At 34.4% G+C, this 21,277-nt stretch overlaps 1 protein-coding gene across 1 annotated transcript in view; it reads left to right on the top strand.

Moving 5' to 3' along the window:
* Window positions 1-834: 834 nt before the first annotated feature.
* Window positions 835-21,277, top strand: part of LOC137029721 (uncharacterized) — a 29,828-nt gene continuing 9,385 nt past the window's right edge. The window contains exons 1-5 of the mRNA XM_067399385.1: window positions 835-1,158; window positions 10,982-11,302; window positions 11,671-12,015; window positions 18,451-18,579; window positions 19,115-19,441. Of these exons, the coding sequence (XP_067255486.1) occupies window positions 1,113-1,158; window positions 10,982-11,302; window positions 11,671-12,015; window positions 18,451-18,579; window positions 19,115-19,441 (1,168 nt within the window). The 5' untranslated portion in view covers window positions 835-1,112. The remainder of the gene's footprint in view (window positions 1,159-10,981; window positions 11,303-11,670; window positions 12,016-18,450; window positions 18,580-19,114; window positions 19,442-21,277) is intronic.

Here is a 21,277-nt window from a genome sequence, read left to right as displayed (position 1 = left end):
CAGTCTGACAGTGGAATCTTTCAAAATTATATGTGTGTTCATTTAGCCTTAATTTCATCGCAAATTTCGCCTTTAATTTCATCGCAACCTGCTACCACGCAAACTACAAAATAAAGGTCCCCATAACTAAGGAAAATGAATGAAACAATACTTAAAATGAGTGTGGATGCATGACGCTTTTCTTAATTATAAACGGAACTTAGTATTAATGATGGGAATGTATCAATAGATGTTACTTTAAAGTCTTTTTTGTAATTTACAAATCTTTTGTGTCTTACTATTTACACATCAGTCTGTCTGTCTGTCTGTTTGGCACATATACAACGTATGTGTGTATATTGTGTGTGTGTGTGTGTGTGTGTGTATATATATGTATATATATAATACATTCCTATCATGAACGAGATTAACTGTCTGATGTGTCAAACCACTCCAGACATTTAAAATGAGAAAATGAGCTTAAGTAATTCGAGTTTGTTGTGTGTTCTTATCATTGAAAGTCAACGCCCACAAAAGTAAACATAACGAAAAATATAAAATCATTAATTTGTTATCATTCCAAAGATAACTCTGATTAATACTTAAAGATCGTTGCATCAAGTTGGTAGAATACTGTGATTTATTGATTTATTTATTTTTACTATGTGTTTCTCATTTTCATTTTCTTTATTTCTGTAAACTAGTCTACACCTTCCTATTGCATATTTTGTATTGTAGGCTGTTGTCCAAGAGCTCAAAACAGAGTTTGAGCAAGAGAAAAAAAGAGAATTGTCTGGTCCATTCAAACAGCAGATGGCAGTAATGCTCAATTTTAGCTTGCGATCCGCTGCACAGAAAGGGAACTGTTGTAGTCTCCGCTATTACAGGTTTCTGAGCTTCTCTACAGTCTTTCAGATCTGGAAACCTTAAATTAATTCTTTAGTAGCATATAATTTGTAGCCTAATGAAAATGTATTCATCAGTATCAGTCGGTATTAAGATCTCTCTATATGTATTAGCTGGGTTTGTTCACACTCATCGCTGTCTGTCTGTCGGTCGGGAGGGTGTGATTCAGAAACAACATTGAGCATTAATAATATTCATCGAAATCAGGTTTTGCTGGAATCAACAGTATGAAGAACAATTTCAGGTTATTTCAGATTGTTCTACTAATGTGCGGTAAGTTCATGATTCCGTTTATTATATTTACTATGTTTATTATATTTACTACTTTCGGTTTCACTCTTGACACTGGAAACAGTATGACCGAGGTGGACAACATGATCCTGGAAAATCAGCCCTGAAGAGTTTTCCTTCAAATTAAACTCTGAACAAGCTAAACTAGGTTTTAATGGTTACTGGGGAGCTTCGGGCAGGGGAGTTTTTATATTTGTGATAGCTCTGCAGGACCGACATTCGCCACCCCTTTTTAACTTGTCCTTCACTATCTGTAGTGTCTCCTGCGCTTTTATACACGTTGCTCTATTGTTGAATGGAAGCTGTTTACGAATTAAATAAACAAACCGCGACACGACCGAATAGGGCACATTCACGATTAAAGGGACAGGGGCACGAGTTTGATATTCACCAAAGAGAACCCAAGAAGCGACACTGATCATGTTTAGGTAACAGCCACTGCTCCGGCAGCGCGGCCGCCATTATGGGGTGAAAATAATAACTTCACATCTTATGCACCCAAAATCGGCGAATTTCACTGCCAAATCAGAAGCGCAGTAGAACAGTTTTTTAAATAAAGCCATCAGTAAATTGTATGATCCTACAGTAAATGTTGTATTGTCTTATGTTTTATTTTACCAGTTGTGGAATCCAACCATTCATCCATCTGAATAGTTAGCCTGCTTTATTGAGTATTTCCATTTTATGCAAATGTACACGTTTATTAATAGTAAATTAATAAATGTAAGATCATCATGTTTACAGTGAGCAATATATTTCAGTCCTAGTGGAGTAATAGTAATAATATCGAGGTCTGAATTGAAATAGGCTATTTTGTACGTTTTAATGGATCACACTACAAACATAATGATCTTATAACACATGATGCATTGCTGTGTCCGTTATCCCATAATTCACACTTTTGGACACTTTTGCTTTAACAGGCATTAGACAACACTGCAAAATCAAGCTGTTATATTCATATATTTATTGTCCAACTTTCCCAATTTTTCTGATGCATGTCATTAATTTAATTTTATATGTTGGTATTAATTCAGTGTTTATAAGCCTTTTAAAGAATTTAACCCAAACTGACTGGGTTTCTAGAGAGCAAAGGTTTTGTGAAAAAGTGGAAGACTTAAACACAAAGTGTGTAAAATAAACTGTAAAAAGGATTTGATGATCTCCAGTGATAGTATTTTATTCTGTGTTTTCATCATTCAGATTGGATTTCAGCTTTAATATGCTGCTGATATTGCCATAGAAACTAGTGGACTGCCGACTCGCTTTCACCCCAAAATGGCGGAAACGCAGGGCTGCTGCTGAGCGCCGGTGTTTCAATGGAACGTTATACTGAGCGTTGCTTCTTAGTGTATAATCTTTGTATTCGCTGCATGTTCACCTGGGCTGCTTTAGGGACGGTCTGCGAATTCCCCTCACTTTGAAACTAAGTCAAATATTTATTTCAGATAATGTTTACAGGGCCATAGTAAATGCCCAGTGTGGGCAAACTGATTTATTATATTTTGCCTGTATCTTGCTTTAGACCACCTCCCCTAACATGCGTACAGTAACACAAATATTTTCATGAAAAAGTTAAATTCAACTAAATGTTTTTTTTTTTTTGTTTTTTTTTCTCCATGTTCAAAGGCTGTACGTTCCTAGTGACCAGACTGACATAGTGCAGGTGAAATTTTGTCAATACCTCCATTACCGTATAGGGGGTGTGACGAGACACATCTCACGTGACAAGACTAGATACAAGATTGAGTTCACGAGAATGAGACAAGATTTTTACACACTATTTTTAAGAAATCCATGATTAGAAAAATAATCTGCTGGTGTATTTGAAATGTTTTAACTAATCATCTTGTAATAAATGTCATTTCAGTTCTACTTTCTTAGTGTGAATTATCATATGCAGTAAAATACAACAATAACTATATACAATAATACAATAATAAAGTACTGTAAAAGGTTTTGCCATAACTCAACTGACTGACTTCTCTACTGTATGATTTCAGTCTCTTCAGACCTTACTGTACATGATTTATGAGCTTCTACAACTTTTAACCTCCTAACCTCCACAAACTGATCATAGAAATAAAAACAGTATAAATAAAAATGGTAACACTTTACATTAAGGTCTCATTTATTAACATTAATGTATTAACAAACATCAACAATGAGCAATATCTTTGCTACAGTATTTATTAATCTTTGTTTATGTTAGTTAATAAAAATAGTCATTCATGGTTAGTTCATGATAGTGCATTAACAAATACAACTTTTGATTTTAACAATGTATTAGTAAATGTCAAAATTAACATGAACTAAAATGGTGTAGAGGTATTGTTCTTCCTTAGTTCATGTAAAGTTAACTAACGTTAACTAATGAAACCTTATTGTAAGGTGTTACCATGAAAAATAAATAACAGTTTTCTTTTAGTCTTAAGTGCAAACAGTAAGTGCAACCATAACCAAAGCACTCTCTCAATATTCAAAGTGCAAATAGAGACCAAATTTTTCTTTAAGCATGATACAGAGCTGAGAGATGCTTACAACTACACAGCCCAGCCTAAGATAGCTTTCATACTGAGAGATATTTGCATTCATCAGGGAGCCGCTTTCAAAATGCGGGGTATTGAAATCGCACTTGAACACGCGCTCGCGTTTACTTTCACTTTCGCGATCGCGCATACCGCAGCGACTGTTATCCAACTGAATTAAATGTTTTTTATTTCTATAAAAAGCAAAACAACAGTGGATGTAATGTAAACGTAGCGATGGTATATTCTTTCCTAATTTCACCCTAACATTATCGCAATTTTTAAATGTTTTATTTTTTATTTGTATTCATAACCACACAAATATACAAACACCTTCAGGAGAACATTAGAATTAAGAAATAAAAGACATTTGTATGTAGAGTCAAATATCTAAAGGAAGTGTTAAGAATCAAGACCTGTTTTTCCATATAAAGTCAAGGAAAATTTTATTGACACCTTTAGCAGTAAAATCAGTCACATATAGTTCATATACAGAGAGTGAAGGATACACGAAGCGAGAAAGACCTTCTGCTTTAGAGAGAAGAACCCTACTATAGAGAGATAGATTTCTTTGTAACCAAAGATTAAAAATATTTGGGGTTTTCTTAATCCGACTAGAAAAATTAAGTTGCTGTCTGGCTACTAAATTTTTAGTTACATAAATGACTTTGACTGGAATACCATCAACTAACGTGTCGTCGCAATTATGCAGAGACATTATCTCACGTTTGGACATATTTAACTTTAACCCAGCATACGATCTTAATGGCACTAGAAATTTGACTTTTATCTTTTGAAAAAAGAGTGGTGTCATCAGCCAGCTGTGAAATTTTGATTTCCCTATCGAAGATGGAGATGCCTTTTAAGTTCTGATTGTGCCTAATACTCAATGACAATAGCTCAGTAACAAAAATAAATAGAAAGGGTGAAATTGGGCAACCCTGTCTGACACCACGCATTATAGCAAATCTTTGGGAGGTGTGCATATTGACCATGACGGAACTACTAATTCCTTTTATAAAACATTTCAATTATGTTAACAAAAGAATCCTCAAAACCAAACAGTTTGAGAGATTGCAGGAGAAATCCATGTTCAATGGTGTCGAAGGCCCTATAAAAATCTAAGAAAAGAATAATGGCTTTAGAGTGCACAAAATCAACATAATCCAGTAAATCTAAAACAAGTCTTATATTATTGCTAATATGACTACCTTTGACAAAACCTGACTGCGTTTCTGCAATAATTTGATTTAAGCTTAAGTTTCAATCTATTAGCATAAACCAAGGCCAAGATCTTATAATCAACTGTTAAGAGTGTAATTGGTCGCCAATTATCAATTAAGAGAGAATCTTTTTCAGGTTTTGGAATAAGAGAAATTATACCCTGTTTCACTGATGTAGTCATTTCCTTCTGTGCAACACATTCTTCGTACATGCAAAGCAGAGGGGATTTTATTAAGTCCCAAAAATGGACGTAAAATTCGACAGAGAATCCGTCAAAACCGGGGGATTTCCCTTTCTTCATAGAGAAGAGAGCAGATCTAATTTCCCCAATTCTTAAAGTAGATTCACAAAGGTCTTTAAAGTCATTATCAATGGTAGGAATATAGTTTTTAATTGTTTCGACAAAAGTCTCACAATTATCCATATTAAATTCAGAAGTGTAAAGTTTGTCATGAAAGCTTGTGATAAAATTAGAAATTAGGTTAGGATCAGTGCACTTGACACCATTAATATTTAAAGGTCCCGTTCTTCGTGATCCCATGTTTCAAACTTTAGTTAGTGTGTAATGTTGTTGTTAGAGTATAAATAAAATCTGTAAAATTTTAAAGCTCAAAGTTCAATGCCAAGCGAGATATTTTATTTAACAGAAGTCGCCTACATCGAACGGCCAGTTTGGACTACATCCCTTTACTTCCTTCTTTAATGACGTCACTAAAACAGTTTTTTGACTAACCTCCTCCCACAGGAATACACAAGAGTTGCGTTTGTAGAGTGTGTTTGTCGCCATGTCGTCGAAACGCTGTTATTTTCATCCCGCAGTCCAAACACCTTTGTTTGGCCTTCCCAGGGACGCTGTACTTATAGATCAATGGTTACAATTTATGTTTAACTCGGTTCCCGAAAATTATAATCCACATGTAAAACTATGTGCATCACATTTTGCTGAGGACAGCTTCCTCAATCTCAATCAATTTAATGCCGGATTTGCACAAAGATTATTTTTGAAAGATGGAGTAGAAGCTGCTGTCGAATCACAACACAGGAACCGCTGGCACAATCAGAACTCGTTACGTATTTCTGAAGGAGGGACTTCATAGAACAAGGAAGTCATCAGCTCGTTTTTATGAAAGTGGAAACAGCGGTATACAGATAAGTAAATTATGTGAAAAATACTGTGTTTTTTTACACGCGAAACATGAACACATGTTATATTGCACACTATAAACACAATCAAAGCTTCAAAATACTACGAAAAATGGGACCTTTAAAACGGTCAATGAATTTCTCCTGCAATTCCTCTTCTCTTATGCAAAAAATTAACTGGAATTAGTCACTCCTTCCTCTAGCCATTTGGATTTTGACCTAATAAAGACCCCTCTAGCCACATCCAAGTAAGCTTGATTAATTTGTAAACTTCTCTCAAAAGCAGATCTTCCTCCTGAGTTAAGGCTTTTTGCATTAAAGCATTTATTTTATTTAGGAGTTCATGCATTTTTTTTTTTTTTTTTAGAGGCTTTTAAATCTTTACTTCTTCTAATGGCGATCTTCCTAGCCTTATATTTAAAGAATTCCCATTTCGCTCTATAACCATCACTAAAATTTGTAGAAAATATATATCCGAAAACAAGTTCTTAATACCATCATTGAAGGAAGCAGCTTTTAGGAGAGAAATATTACATTTCCAATAACCACGTAACTTTGGAGTTTTATCAGTGTTGCAACACAATTTTAAATTTATTTGTTTATGATCTGAGATGGGTGCAAAAGAATGAGAAACATCTATAACAAATTGAAGAGCTGAGGAAGAGATCAAGAAGAGGTCAATTCTCGATTGGGAAGACATATTACTATTAGACCAAGTAAATTCCTGCAGCTCAGGGTGAAAGAAACGCCATGTATCTGTAAGAGAAAATTCTGTGCATAATGATAAAATGTTAATATTTAAATGCAGGCTATCGTTGCTTCTGGGAGAAAATCTGTCAAAGGTATCATCCACACATTCATTAAAATCCCCACCCAAAATCACAAAAGAGTCTGGGTACTGGGTACTTTGAATTTAGAGAGACTTGTTGGCAGATCAGGAATTAAACCCGTAAATATTACAAATAGTAAAGATTGAGTTATCCTGCTGAAGCGATAAAATAATCCATCTGCCTTCATCGGAAGACATCACTCCTAGTGTGTGCTCTTTAAACTTGTGCAACAAAATCGAAACTCCAGCAGAATGACTAGAGCCATGGCTACAGCAAATTGTATTTCCCCATTGATTTTTCCAAAATTTTACATCCATTTCACACGAGTGTGTTTCCTGAAGAAGAATTATATCTGACTCACTGCTTTTACAGAATAAAAAAAAACAGCTTTCCTCTTTACTGCATCACGTAAACCCCTTACATTTAAGGATATAACAGAAAAAGAATTAAACATAAAATCCATTAAACACAGAAAACAATTCTAGTACCTCTTATATCTGAACAAACACTAACAAATTCTATTTTTGAAATAGGAACAACATATAACCAAAGATAATTCACAAACAATAAATTTGAGAAAATTCACTTCACCACCTTGCTTGAATCAAACCAATTATGCTCCTCAATATTTTCCGAAATCAGTTCCACGAAGGAAACGGTATTATCGTTTCCATCGGCATTTTGAACAGGCTCCATAGTTGACATAGGGGCATGTGCTGTCACGTTGGAAGTTTGCCTATTTTTCTACTCATTTTCTAAACTGGCACAAGGAGGATAATGTGATGAGCGCAATCACTTACCCGTTCATAAATAGCAATGTCTATATTATAATGGCTATATAATCGTCCTATTTCAAAATTTCCTGACGAGACGTCAAGAACACGTCTACCTATCACAGTGCCATCTTGGCCCCCCACTATCACAAGACTGCTTTTCGCCTCAACGAGAAATCTCGTCACAATTTAATCTCACGATGAAATCTCGTCACACCCCTACCGTATATACAGTGCACAAATATTTTTAGAAAAAAAATACTGTAATTCGCCAAAAGAGTTTTTTCACGTTCCAAAGAAGATACAAGACTGACTCTGTTGAAGACTGATTCTGGCTGAATCGAAGCTGTTTAAGAATAAATGAATTACAAACAAATAGATAGAGCAGTGCATTCTGAAGCACAGCTAGTTCAGATAAAGGTGAGATGATGGACAGGAAGGGAAATGAACACTGCTGCCACTGGCCAATTGATACTTAATTGACAATATCAAATAGAGGTCATTCCGTGTCAAATCAACCAGAGGTCCCCAGCTCAAATTTTGTTAATACTTTTTCTGTTGAAAGACAAACATAAATAGTGATGAAATCTAAAATATTAAATATGACAGGTGTATATTTACTGAGTAATCCATTATTTTGTAGAGGGGTCAAAATGACCATTTTCACCTGAGATTTGGAGCCAATTTACAGGGGAGAAAAAAATGACTTTGTACAGATGGCAGAATCTTTATTTTATTTTTACACAGAGATTGATAGGTCTATTAGTAAAATCTGTTGACTTTCACAATCTTTGTTTCATTATATGCCAGCAGTGACAGTTCAAACCTGGGAAAAAGCACTTCTTGTGTTTTGTGCCTCAAGTTTGCATGCCTGCAACTCTAAAATTATTCAAGATATCTTAATATCCTTGTAGATTCTTATTCTTAATAAACTTTCCCTTTTGAAATCTTCATTTTCAAGGCCCTATAGTTGAGTCTGTTTAGAAAGTTACCTACATTTGGTTTGTGACCATTGAAAATGGGTAAAATTCAACAAGTTTATTAAGTTTGAGAATCTAGAAAGATATTGAGATCTTGAATACTTTTTGTGTTACCGGCATAAAATATCTTTACTACTTGAGTTACAGGCATGCAAACTTAAGACACAAAACACAAGAAGTGCTTTTTCCCAGGTTTGAACTGTCACTGTTGGTGTTTAATGAAACAAAGATTGCTAAGGTCAACAGATTTTACTAATAGACCTACCAATCTCTGTGTAAAACTAAAATAATGATGCTGCCAGCTTTCTAAAATCATTTTTACATCCCTCTAATTTGGCTCCAAATCTCAGATGAAAATGGTCATTTTGATTACTCAATAAATATACATCTCTGACATTTAATATTTTGGCTTTCATCACTATTTGTGTTTGTCTTTCAACAGAAAAAATTTATGAACAAAATCAAAAATTTGATTCAGGGACCTCTAGTTGATTTGACACGGAATGACCCATAGAAGAGTGTCAAAAGTACTGACTTTGGTACCAATCGGTACTGAAATTTTGAGCGGATTCATAAAAACCTCTGATTGTGTTGATGCGCTCATCTGATATGTCTGTGTTAGGGTCAGAGGTGTTTATGAATCCGCTCAACATCACTTAAGGGTCACATTTTTAAAATTTCAGTACTGATGTGGTACCGAAGCCGGTACTTTTGACAACTCTGTCACATAGTATACAAACACACAGTATACGAATATTCTTTTTTTTTTTTATTTACAGTAAATCATGTTTTCATGTTCTAAATGTTGTAGTATGTTTATAGTTAGAAGTATGATTTAGTACAGGTGAAATAGAAAAAAAAATGCTGCAATTCCTCTAAAAGTTTTTTTTTAACATGTATTGGTGAATTGCAGTAACTTTTTTTAATGGAAATATTTGTGTACAGTACATACAGTAAGCGAGATACTGGCAAAAATTACAGTAAGTCAGTCTGACAAATATTAATGTACTACAAGCTTTGGATTTTTTTAAATGTTAAAAGTCAGCTTAATTTACCCAGATCAGGTGTTTTTAAGCAGTTGGGAAATTGGCAGATGTTCCCTTAGGCATCATGCACCTTGCCTGGAAAATCCAGCCTCACCACTGTACCAGCAGATGAGTCTGGTCGGCCATTGAATCAATTCGATTTCTAGGGCGGAGCAAATCCGAGCAAACAGGAAGCGGAGTAAACCAATCAGAGAAGGGTGGATATGACATTAGCAAAGCGACAAGAGAGTCAACAGCAAAAAGTAAATAATTAATGTGTTTTTGGTCATTTAAAACTGAATTCACGGCTGAATAGAACAAACTCTCGGGTCTCCCGCGCGCAATCTTTGTTTATATTGAAGGGACTGAAATAAACGAATCTGATTGCACGGTAGGGTTTGGAGTTGACTTGAATCGCGATGGAGGGCGGACTGACCAGACTGATATATCTTGTAGAAGATATATCATTCTGGACTTGCCAGGCAATCATGCACTGTGCTAGTGCGTCAAAGCATTCTCAGATAGCTTAACTAAAACCAAACTGTTTAAAAAATGAACAGTTGAACATACATCAACGTGATAATAGCTACCTAAAATGACAGAAATCAATTTGAAATTGAAGTGTAATTTGATTGTTTCATTTAGCTCATGTCACATTTGTTTACATGGAAATGTTGGGGTTTATGACCTATACTTCAGCCACCCACCAGGGCGCGATCGAAATGATTTGGCTTCACTTGTTTTCAGGACATGTGTGCCACACCTGTTGCTGACCCACAGCATTTAATATTTGTTCATAGCATATTAGTCAATGCACTTAAGAAATGTGGATATTCAAAGTGATATTCTGGTACTCTTGAGATATTTTTATCCATTCATTTCATGTGTATGTATGACAGACCAGTTCTGTAATTTTGTCACCTGGGGTACTATCTTATTGGTGTTGTATTATGTAACTTTGAAAGTGTATTACCTCACAGTCTTAACGTTTGTTGGGGAATTATAGTTTTATTGTTCTTGAGGATTCTATTAAATAGAGCATTCAGACAGAGGGTGAAAACTGGTGCTGCAACAATGTAAATAATAATAAATATATTTTTCTTGAACATGAAGTTATGCAAACCAGTTAGCTGACCCAATAAACAAAATTATGAACTAATAAATAAGCATAATAGTGGCCTTGTAGTAAGTTAAATATTATTTATAAGTCAAGATTGATTTCTGTTGAACTCTGTTCAGTAACATGAGCAGCAGTGTTACATGAGTTTAATCTCTGAGAAACTGTTTGTGTTTGTTCTGCAGGAGTGTTTGGTGCTGGAACAGATGAAGTGAAGACTGTGATGGAGGGAGATTCAGTCACTCTAAACCCTGATCTTACTCAAATACAGGGAATTATTCAGATGATGTGGAGGTTTAAGGATTCACGTTCAGTCATTGCTCAAATCGAGGGAAATGATATTTCATATCCCATTGTTCCTGAGATGTTCGAAGACAGACTGCAGCTGGATCAGACTGGATCTCTGACAATCACAAACATGAGAACTAAACACTCTGGACTTTATAGACTAGAGATCAACCACAACCATGGGACCTCACGTTTGAATTTCAGTGTTAATGTCTATGGTGAGGACACTATTTTTGAATAATTAGATGTTTTGAAGATGTTAGATGTTTATTGTTGTTTTATAAATTAAAATCAATTAAGCTGATATTTAAACTGCAGCTGGAAAATCTTACAAAACAATCTTACAGAATAGCTTTCGCCTATAGAAGGAGCAGACTCAATCAACACAAATAAAGATACACTTAAAGAAATATGTTTAAGGAAAATTATATTCAGCACTTAAATTAGATTAAATATCATAAACTAATTAATATATGGTTCATATATGCCTTATGGAGTAACCACAAGATACTTGACTGTTAAAGTTAATATTCTAGTGCCAGTAACTGTGTTTAATGTTTAATATCTGTAAATCTGTCTCATGCAGAGTCTCCAGCTGTTATTGATGCTTTTAAAGGTGAAATGAAGAGTGTATCAGAGACGGAGGGGAATCCTGTCTCTCTTCAGACTGATACTAAAACACACAGAAAAGAGCTGATAGTGTGGAGGTTTGGAGATGAAGGAAAACTCATAGCTAAACATGATCTAGAGGCCAAGAGTCTAAGATTATATGATGATCCTGATGAGAGATTCAGAGACAGACTGAAGCTGGATAATCAGACCGGATCTCTGATCATCACAAATGTCAGAATCACAGACTCTGGAGTTTATAAAGTGAAGATCAGCAGCAACAATCAGACTTTAAACAAGAGATTCGTTGTTACTCTCAGCGGTGAGTAACTCAAGACTATAAAAGCAATGATTGTTTATCAGCTGTCTGTAAATAATTCATAACGTCTCACCCTGAACTTTTATTATCTAAAACAGCCTGTCTGACACCTGTAAATACAGTAGATCTGATAAATAATGACTTTCTTTATCACTCAGGTTATATGGTGTTGTTGTTTATATTGTTTGTTATAGATCAGACTCGTTCACACTAATGCCTCTTTATCATTACAATATCAGATCTTCACTCAGGTTATATAGTGTTGTTGTTTATATTGTTTGTTATAGATCAGACTCATTCACACTAATAACTCTTTATCATTACAGTATCAGATCTTCACTCAGGTTATATAGTGTTGTTGTTTATATTGTTTGTTATAGATCAGACTCATTCACACTAATAACTCTTTATCATTACAGTATCAGATCTTCACTCAGGTTATATAGTGCTGATGTTTATAGTGTTTGTTATAGATCAGACTCATTCACACTAATGACTCTATCATTACAGTATCAGATCTTCAGTCAGGTTATATAGTGCTGATGTTCATAGTGTTTGTTATAGATCAGACTCATTCACACTAATGACTTTATCATTACAGTATCAGATCTTCAGTCAGGTTATATAGTGCTGATGTTTATAGTGTTTGTTATAGATCAGACTCATTCACACTAATGACTCTTTATCATTACAGTATCAGATCTTCACTCAGGTTATATAGTGCTGATGTTTATAGTGTTTGTTATAGATCAGACTCATTCACACTAATGACTCTATCATTACAGTATCAGATCTTCAGTCAGGTTATATAGTGCTGATGTTCATAGTGTTTGTTATAGATCAGACTCATTCACACTAATGACTCTTTATCATTACAGTATCAGATCTTCAGTCAGGTTATATAGTGCTGATGTTTATAGTGTTTGTTATAGATCAGACTCATTCACACTAATGACTCTTTAGCATTACAGTATCAGATCTTCACTCAGGTTATATAGTGTTGATGTTTATAGTGTTTGTTATAGATCAGACTCATTCACACTAATGACTATCATTACAGTATCAGATCTTCACTCAGGTTATATAGTGTTGATGTTTATAGTGTTTGTTATAGATCAGACTCATTCACACTAATGACTCTTTATCATTACAGTATCAGATCTTCAGTCAGGTTATATAGTGTTGATGTTTATAGTGTTTGTTATAGATCAGACTCATTCACACTAATGACTCTTTATCATTACAGTATCAGATCTTAACTCAGGTTATATAGTGCTGATGTTTATAGTGTTTGTTATAGATCAGACTCATTCACACTAATGACTCTATATCATTACAGTATCAGATCTTAACTCAGGTTATATAGTGCTGATGTTTATAGTGTTTGTTATAGATCAGACTCATTCACACTAATGACTGTCATTACAGTATCAGATCTTCACTCAGTTTATATAGTGCTGATGTTTATAGTGTTTGTTATAGATCAGACTCATTTACACTAATGACTCTTTATCATTACAGTATCAGATCTTCACTCAGGTTATATAGTGTTGATGTTTATAGTGTTTGTTATAGATCAGACTCATTCACACTAATGACTCTATCATTACAGTATCAGATCTTCACTCAGGTTATATAGTGCTGATGTTTATAGTGTTTGTTATAGATCAGACTCATTCACACTAATGACTCTTTATCATTACAGTATCAGATCTTCACTCAGGTTATATAGTGTTGATGTTTATAGTGTTTGTTATAGATCAGACTCATTCACACTAATGACTTTATCATTACAGTATCAGATCTTTACTCAGGTTATATAGTGTTGATGTTTATAGTGTTTGTTATAGATCAGACTCATTCACACTAATGACTATCATTACAGTATCAGATCTTCACTCGGGTTATATAGTACTGATGTTTATAGTGTTTGTTATAGATCAGACTTAATCACACTATTGACTCTATATCTTTACAGTATCAGATCTTCACTCAGGTTATATAGTGTTGATGTTTATAGGGTTTTGTTATAGATCAGACTCATTCACACTAATGACTCTTTATCATTACAGTATCAGATCTTCACTCAGGTTATACAGTGTTGATGTTTACAGTGTTTGTTATAGATCAGACTCATTCACACTAATGACTCTATCATTACAGTATCAGATCTTCACTCTGGTTGTATAGTACTGATGTTTATAGTGTTTGTTATAGATCAGACTTAATCACACTATTGACTCTATATCATTACAGTATCAGATCTTCACTCAGGTTATACAGTGTTGATGTTTACAGTGTTTGTTATAGATCAGACTTAATCACACTATTGACTCTATATCATTACAGTATCAGATCTTCACTCAGGTTATATAGTGTTGATGTTTATAGTGTTTGTTATAGATCAGACTCATTCACACTAATGACTATCATTACAGTATCAGATCTTCACTCAGGTTATATAGTGTTGATGTTTATAGTGTTTGTCATAGTTCAGACTCATTCACACTAATGACTCTTTATCATTGCAGTATCAGATCTTCACTCAGGTTATATAGTGCTGATGTTTATAGTGTTTGTTATAGATCAGACTCATTCACACTAATGACTGTCTTTATCATTACAGTATCAGTTCTTCACTCAGGTTATACAGTGCTGATGTTTATAGTGTTTGTTATAGATCAGACTCATTCACACTAATGACTGTCTTTATCATTACAGTATCAGTTCTTCACTCAGGTTATACAGTGTTGATGTTTATAGTGTTTGTTATAGATCAGACTCATTCACACTAATGGCTCTATCATTACAGTATCAGATCTTCACTCAGGTTATATAGTGTTGATGTTTATAGTGTTTGTTATAGATCAGACTCATTCACACTAATGACTCTATCATTACAGTATCAGATCTTCACTCAGGTTATATAGTGTTGATGTTTATAGTGTTTGTTATAGATCAGACTCATTCACACTAATGACTATCATTACAGTATCAGATCTTCACTCAGGTTATATAGTGTTGATGTTTATAGTGTTTGTTATAGATCAGACTCATTCACACTAATGACTCTTTATCATTACAGTATCAGATCTTCACTCAGGTTATATAGTGTTGATGTTTATAGTGTTTGTTATAGTTCAGACTCATTCACACTAATGACTCTTTAACATTACAGTATCAGATCTTCAGTCAGGTTATATAGTGTTGATGTTTATAGTGTTTGTTATAGATCAGACTCATTCACACTAATGACTCTTTATCATTACAGTATCAGATCTTCACTCAGGTTATATAGTGTTGATGTTTATAGTGTTTGTTATAGTTCAGACTCATTCACACTAATGACTCTTTATCATTACAGTATCAGATCTTCAGTCAGGTTATATAGTGTTGATGTTTATAGTGTTTGTTATAGATCAGACTCATTCACACTAATGACTCTTTATCATTACAGTATCAGATCTTCAATCAGGTTATATAGTGTTGATGTTTATAGTGTTTGTTATAGATCAGACTCATTCAAACTAATGACTCTTTATCATTACAGTATCAGATCTTCACTCAGGTTATATAGTGCTGATGTTTATAGTGTTTGTTATAGATCAGACTCATTCACACTAATGACTGTCTTTATCATTACAGTATCAGTTCTTCACTCAGGTTATACAGTGCTGATGTTTATAGTGTTTGTTATAGATTAGACTCATTCACACTAATGACTCTTTATCATTACAGTATCAGATCTTCACTCAGGTTATATAGTGTTGATGTTTATAGTGTTTGTTATAGATCAGACTCATTCACACTAATGACTCTATCATTACAGTATCAGATCTTCACTCAGGTTATATAGTGTTGATGTTTATAGTGTTTGTTATAGATCAGACTCATGCACACTAATGACTCTATCATTACAGTATCAGATCTTCACTCAGGTTATATAGTGTTGATGTTTATAGTGTTTGTTATAGATCAGACTCATTCACACTAATGACTATCATTACAGTATCAGATCTTCACTCAGGTTATATAGTGTTGATGTTTATAGTGTTTGTTATAGATCATACTCATTCACACTAATGACAGTCTTTATCATTACAGTATCAGATCTTCAGTCAGGTTATATAGTGTTGATGTTTATAGTGTTTGTTATAGATCAGACTCATTCACACTAATGACTCTTTATCATTACAGTATCAGATCTTCACTCAGGTTATATAGTGTTGATGTTTATAGTGTTTGTTATCGTTCAGACTCATTCACACTAATGACTCTTTATCATTACAGTATCAGATCTTCAGTCAGGTTATATAGTGTTGATGTTTATAGTGTTTGTTATAGATCAGACTCATTCACACTAATGACTCTTTATCATTACAGTATCAGATCTTCACTCAGGTTATATAGTGTTGATGTTTATAGTGTTTGTTATAGATCAGACTCATTCACACTAATGACTCTTTATCATTACAGTATCAGATCTTCACTCAGGTTATATAGTGTTGATGTTTATAGTGTTTGTTATAGATCAGACTCATTCACACTAATGACTCTTTATCATTACAGTATCAGATCTTCAATCAGGTTATATAGTGTTGATGTTTATAGTGATTGTTATAGATCAGACTCATTCACACTAATGACTCTTTATCATTACAGTATCAGATCTTCACTCAGGTTATATAGTGCTGATGTTTATAGTGTTTGTTATAGATCAGACTCATTCACACTAATGAGTCAAGTCAAGTCAAATTTATTTATATAGCGCTTTTACAATTGGTAATTGTTTCAAAGCAGCTTTACATATTAGAAGCACAGAAAAAAGGGAAGTGGTTAAAAATAAACTGTACAAACAAGCGTGGTAATATGTGACATATACAAGATGGTGCTACATTAAGCCAATGTCGGCTGACTTCCAGGGGTGGAAAAAAAACCCCTAGGAGAAAAACCCAGCGTGCTAGCACTGGGAAAAAAGTCCTAGGAGGGAAAAAACCCCTTGGAAGATATATATAATATATGTAAATGGATATGGAGATCAAAATCTGAATTATACATTTTTATTATAGAGATTAAAAATAGATTATATATAAATATATGTAAGCGGATACGGGGATTAAAAATCTGAATTATAGATGCAGCCAGAATTGGATCTTTAGGCCCATTGTCTCCTGGGCTACGTTGTAGTCAGGTCCAGACGCAGGTTCTCCATCTGATCTGGATACGGCCTGGATCCAGCACCCGGCAAACCTCAGGATAAGCAGAGAGACAGATATTAGCGTAGATGCCATTCTTATTCTGATGTACAGGTATATCTAGTGTTATAGGAAATGTTCTCGGTTCCGGCCGACCTAATTATTGAAGCGTAACAATCCTTTAACGGATTTGAAAAATGTTAATGTATTGATAATGTGTTATGTGTATGCAAGAGCAAAGAGATGTGTTTTTAGTCTAGATTTAAACTGACAGAGTGTGTCTGCTTCCCGAACAATGCTAGGAAGATTGTTCCAGAGTTTAGGTGCTAAATAGGAAAAGGATCTGCCGCCTTCAGTTGATTTTGATATTCTGGGTATTATCAACTGGCCTGAATTCTGAGATCGCAATAAACATGAAGGACTATAATGCATTAAGAGCTCGCTTAGGTACTGGGGAGCTAAACCATTTAGAGCTTTATAAGTAAGTAGCAAGATTTTAAAATCTATACGATGTTTAATAGGGAGCCAATGTAATGTTGACAGAACTGGGCTAATATGGTCATACTTTCTGGTTCTAGTAAGAACTCTAGCTGCCGCATTTTGAACCAACTGTAGTTTGTTTAAAAGCCGAGCAGAACAACCACCCAGTCGAGCGTTACAATTATCTAGTCTTGAGGTCATGAATGCATGAACCAACTGTTCCGCATTTGTCATTGAGAGCATATGTTGTAATTTAGATATATACGACATATAATATACGACATATAATGACTCTTTATCATTACAGTATCAGATCTTCACTCAGGTTATATAGTGTTGATGTTTATAGTGTTTGTTATAGATCAGACTCATTCACACTAATGACTCTTTATCATTACAGTATCAGATCTTCACTCAGGTTATATAGTGTTGATGTTTATAGTGTTTGTTATAGATCAGACTCATTCACACTAATGACTCTTTATCATTACAGTATCAGATCTTCACTCAGGTTATATAGTGTTGATGTTTATAGTGTTTGTTATAGTTCAGACTCATTCACACTAATGACTCTTTATCATTACAGTATCAGATCTTCACTCAGGTTATATAGTGCTGATGTTTATAGTGTTTGTTATAGATCAGACTCATTCACACTAATGACTATCATTACAGTATCAGATCTTCACTCAGGTTATATAGTGTTGATGTTTATAGTGTTTGTTATAGATCAGACTCATTCACACTGTCTGTCTCTCTTTAGCTGTTCCAGTCCCAGCTCTGTTTCCAGCTGCTCTAGCAGGGATTGTTGTTGCCATTTTTTTGCTGGCATTTTCAGCTGCTGGTGTTTTTTATTATCGTTACAAAGTATCTGATCTACAAAAGCAAACGAGTAAGTATTACAGCTGATACAACAAGAGGAAAAACATTGAGCTTTATTGTAGTTCAGTACAGTTTAAATGTATAATACAATTTTTCACAATCAATATTTCTACCTTTTTACCAGTTCTAATTGTGGTTGATTTAGTGCAGTAATCATTGATTTGTGTGATTGTTCAGAGTTGAGCTGAATTACATTAATACTAATTACTGAATCTCTGTATGTTTAAATTGTTGATTTAAGATCTTTTGATCATGTATTTCATGTAGTTTTGTTCTTTTGCTATTGAAGGTTGACAAATTTAGCAGAAACAGCCCATAAATCATCCTGCTGTCCTTTTTCTGTCATTTTAAGTTTTATTGGGGCTGCCTGAGCTCTTCATTCAACGAAACATTATTGCGTTGATGCAGATATTTATTTAAAAGTCCAAATGATGAAGTGATTATTAGAAACACATGAAGAGTCACACAGTATCCTCTCAGTCCTTCAGTTCACTCTCTTACAATCTCCTCTCTTCTCTGTTTCTGTGTGCTGCTGTGACATGAAGTGGAGACAGTCATAGAGGGAGAATCTGTCACTCTAACCCCTGGCATTGAAATAAACAAAGATGATGAGATACAGTGGCTGTTTGGAGATGAAAAGAAGACTGTCATAGCTGAAATCCAAAGAGGGACTGGAAAGGTCACTGTTCCTGATGGGAAATTCAGAGGCAGACTGGAGATGGATGAGAAGACTGGATCTCTGATCATCACAAACACCAGTACTGAAGACACAGGAGTCTATAAACTGAAGATCAGAGGCGGCAGATTTGTACAGAACATGTGCAGAAGACTTGTGCAGAACTTGAACAAAAAATTCATCGTTTATGTCAAGGGTGAGTCGGCCAATATAATAAAGATTACATTCTTCCAGATACATTCAGATTTTTTCTGTAGGTAATTTATTGATATGTTGTATGTCATGTCCTTTAAAACAGCATCAGTTTTTGTAGGTACACTTGCACAGTCAGGTATTTGGTAGATATTTGATCAGCATATTTTATACATTATTTGAATAACAGTTGTTTTCCATGCAGCTATGAGGAACAATGTGAAGTTTATTTAGTCACACTCTTCATTTAGCAATGCTAAACAGCAGTAAATTAATTTTGAAGCTTGGTTTGTTTTGGATATGTACCGTAACTATCAGTATTGGCTCCTGACCATAAATTTATCTGGGCTAGATTCTGTGTTATAGCGCTAGATAAAGCTTTTACATTGTAATTGCTGAACACATGCAGACAATCTTTTGCAGTGTTGTGTCCTTAAATAATTCAGCCTGAGGGTGGGGTTCTAATGTCTATAAATGCACACTCATACAATCTGCAAGTTTCTATCCAAAGAATTAACTTATGTGAAAAATTGCAATATTGCATAAAACATTTGGGAATAAAGCACTGCTTCCATCCAACGAGTTAAAGAGAGCACAATTGTCACTTCCTGATTAACTGCCACTAAATATCACTACGTATGAGAATCACTGAATTTAATAATAAATGTTTAATAAATTATATATAGTCTGTTTAACGCAAAATACTATTATTCTCATTTGCTTCACTAGCCTATATGTATGGCCACAAGAGAATAATGGAATAAATTAAGACCGTTATCAGCTTATTATTATGAAATGTCACTTTTTACTTTGACTTTTTGTAGTGAACAGTGACAGGTTGAGACTTTTTCACTGGCATAACTCTTGCACAATGTTTGCACGTTGCTTCTTGTGTGATATCCATTGGCTCCCCTTCTTGGTTTAAAACGGAAAGATTTCCAATATTATGACTTATCTAAAAGATTTGATAGATTAGTTTACTCCTCATTGAAAATGATTTAAAGACATTTGATTATAGGCCTATCATTAAAATTATTAATAGTATAATGTGCCTGAACACTGCAATAATCAGTCAACGAAAAGCAGCTTTATTTAAAAAAACAACTTGTTTAATACGAAATACTTCTCTTCTTTTTTTCCCCCACTACATACAGTATATGGGCCACAAGGGAAATATAAAGAAAATAAAGGCATGGCCTACTGTTATCAGCATGTTGAAGTAGGATTTATCTCTCCTTGTGTCTGAGAGAATATGCATCGAAAGCTCTCCGCTTTTACTTTTATTTTCTGTACAGAATAATTGACTAGGGATCGGCATGATTCTCGCACAAAGTTTGCACATTGCATATGTGATATCCACTGACTCGCCCTCATAGTTTAAAATGAAAAAAAATTCCAATATTGCAACGTGAAACTTTTCTTTATCACCAATTGCCAAATGATGGACAACAGTTCACATTTCCTGTGATAATAATGTTAATTAAATATTAAATAGCCTAAATGAGAAAATGGAAAGTGAAACAAGTAAATTAATAGTGCAGCTTTTTGCCCTGATGCAGGCGACCCAAGATGACAACACAGTCAGTTTTCATCAGCGCTAGTTCTGTGGCATCAGTTTGGTGTGTCTCTACCCTCATGCTGCTCAGAGTTGACACAGGTCTGTCCATTGTCACAGCTTGCATCTGAACATGCATTATCTACTGTAGATGCATTGTGTTGTGTTGTGAAATTTAAGTGGACTATAAAAGTCACCGGGCAACCGGGAATTCTCCCTAGTTCTCCAAAATGGCCACTCCAGGCCTGCATGGACTTCTATATGAACTAAATCAGTCCAAAATAT

The sequence above is a fragment of the Chanodichthys erythropterus genome, chromosome 2, assembly GCF_024489055.1.
Source record: "Chanodichthys erythropterus isolate Z2021 chromosome 2, ASM2448905v1, whole genome shotgun sequence".
NCBI lineage: Eukaryota > Metazoa > Chordata > Actinopteri > Cypriniformes > Xenocyprididae > Chanodichthys > Chanodichthys erythropterus.
The sequence above is the reverse complement of the archived record's forward strand: the minus strand, read 5'-3'. Positions and strand labels throughout refer to the sequence as shown.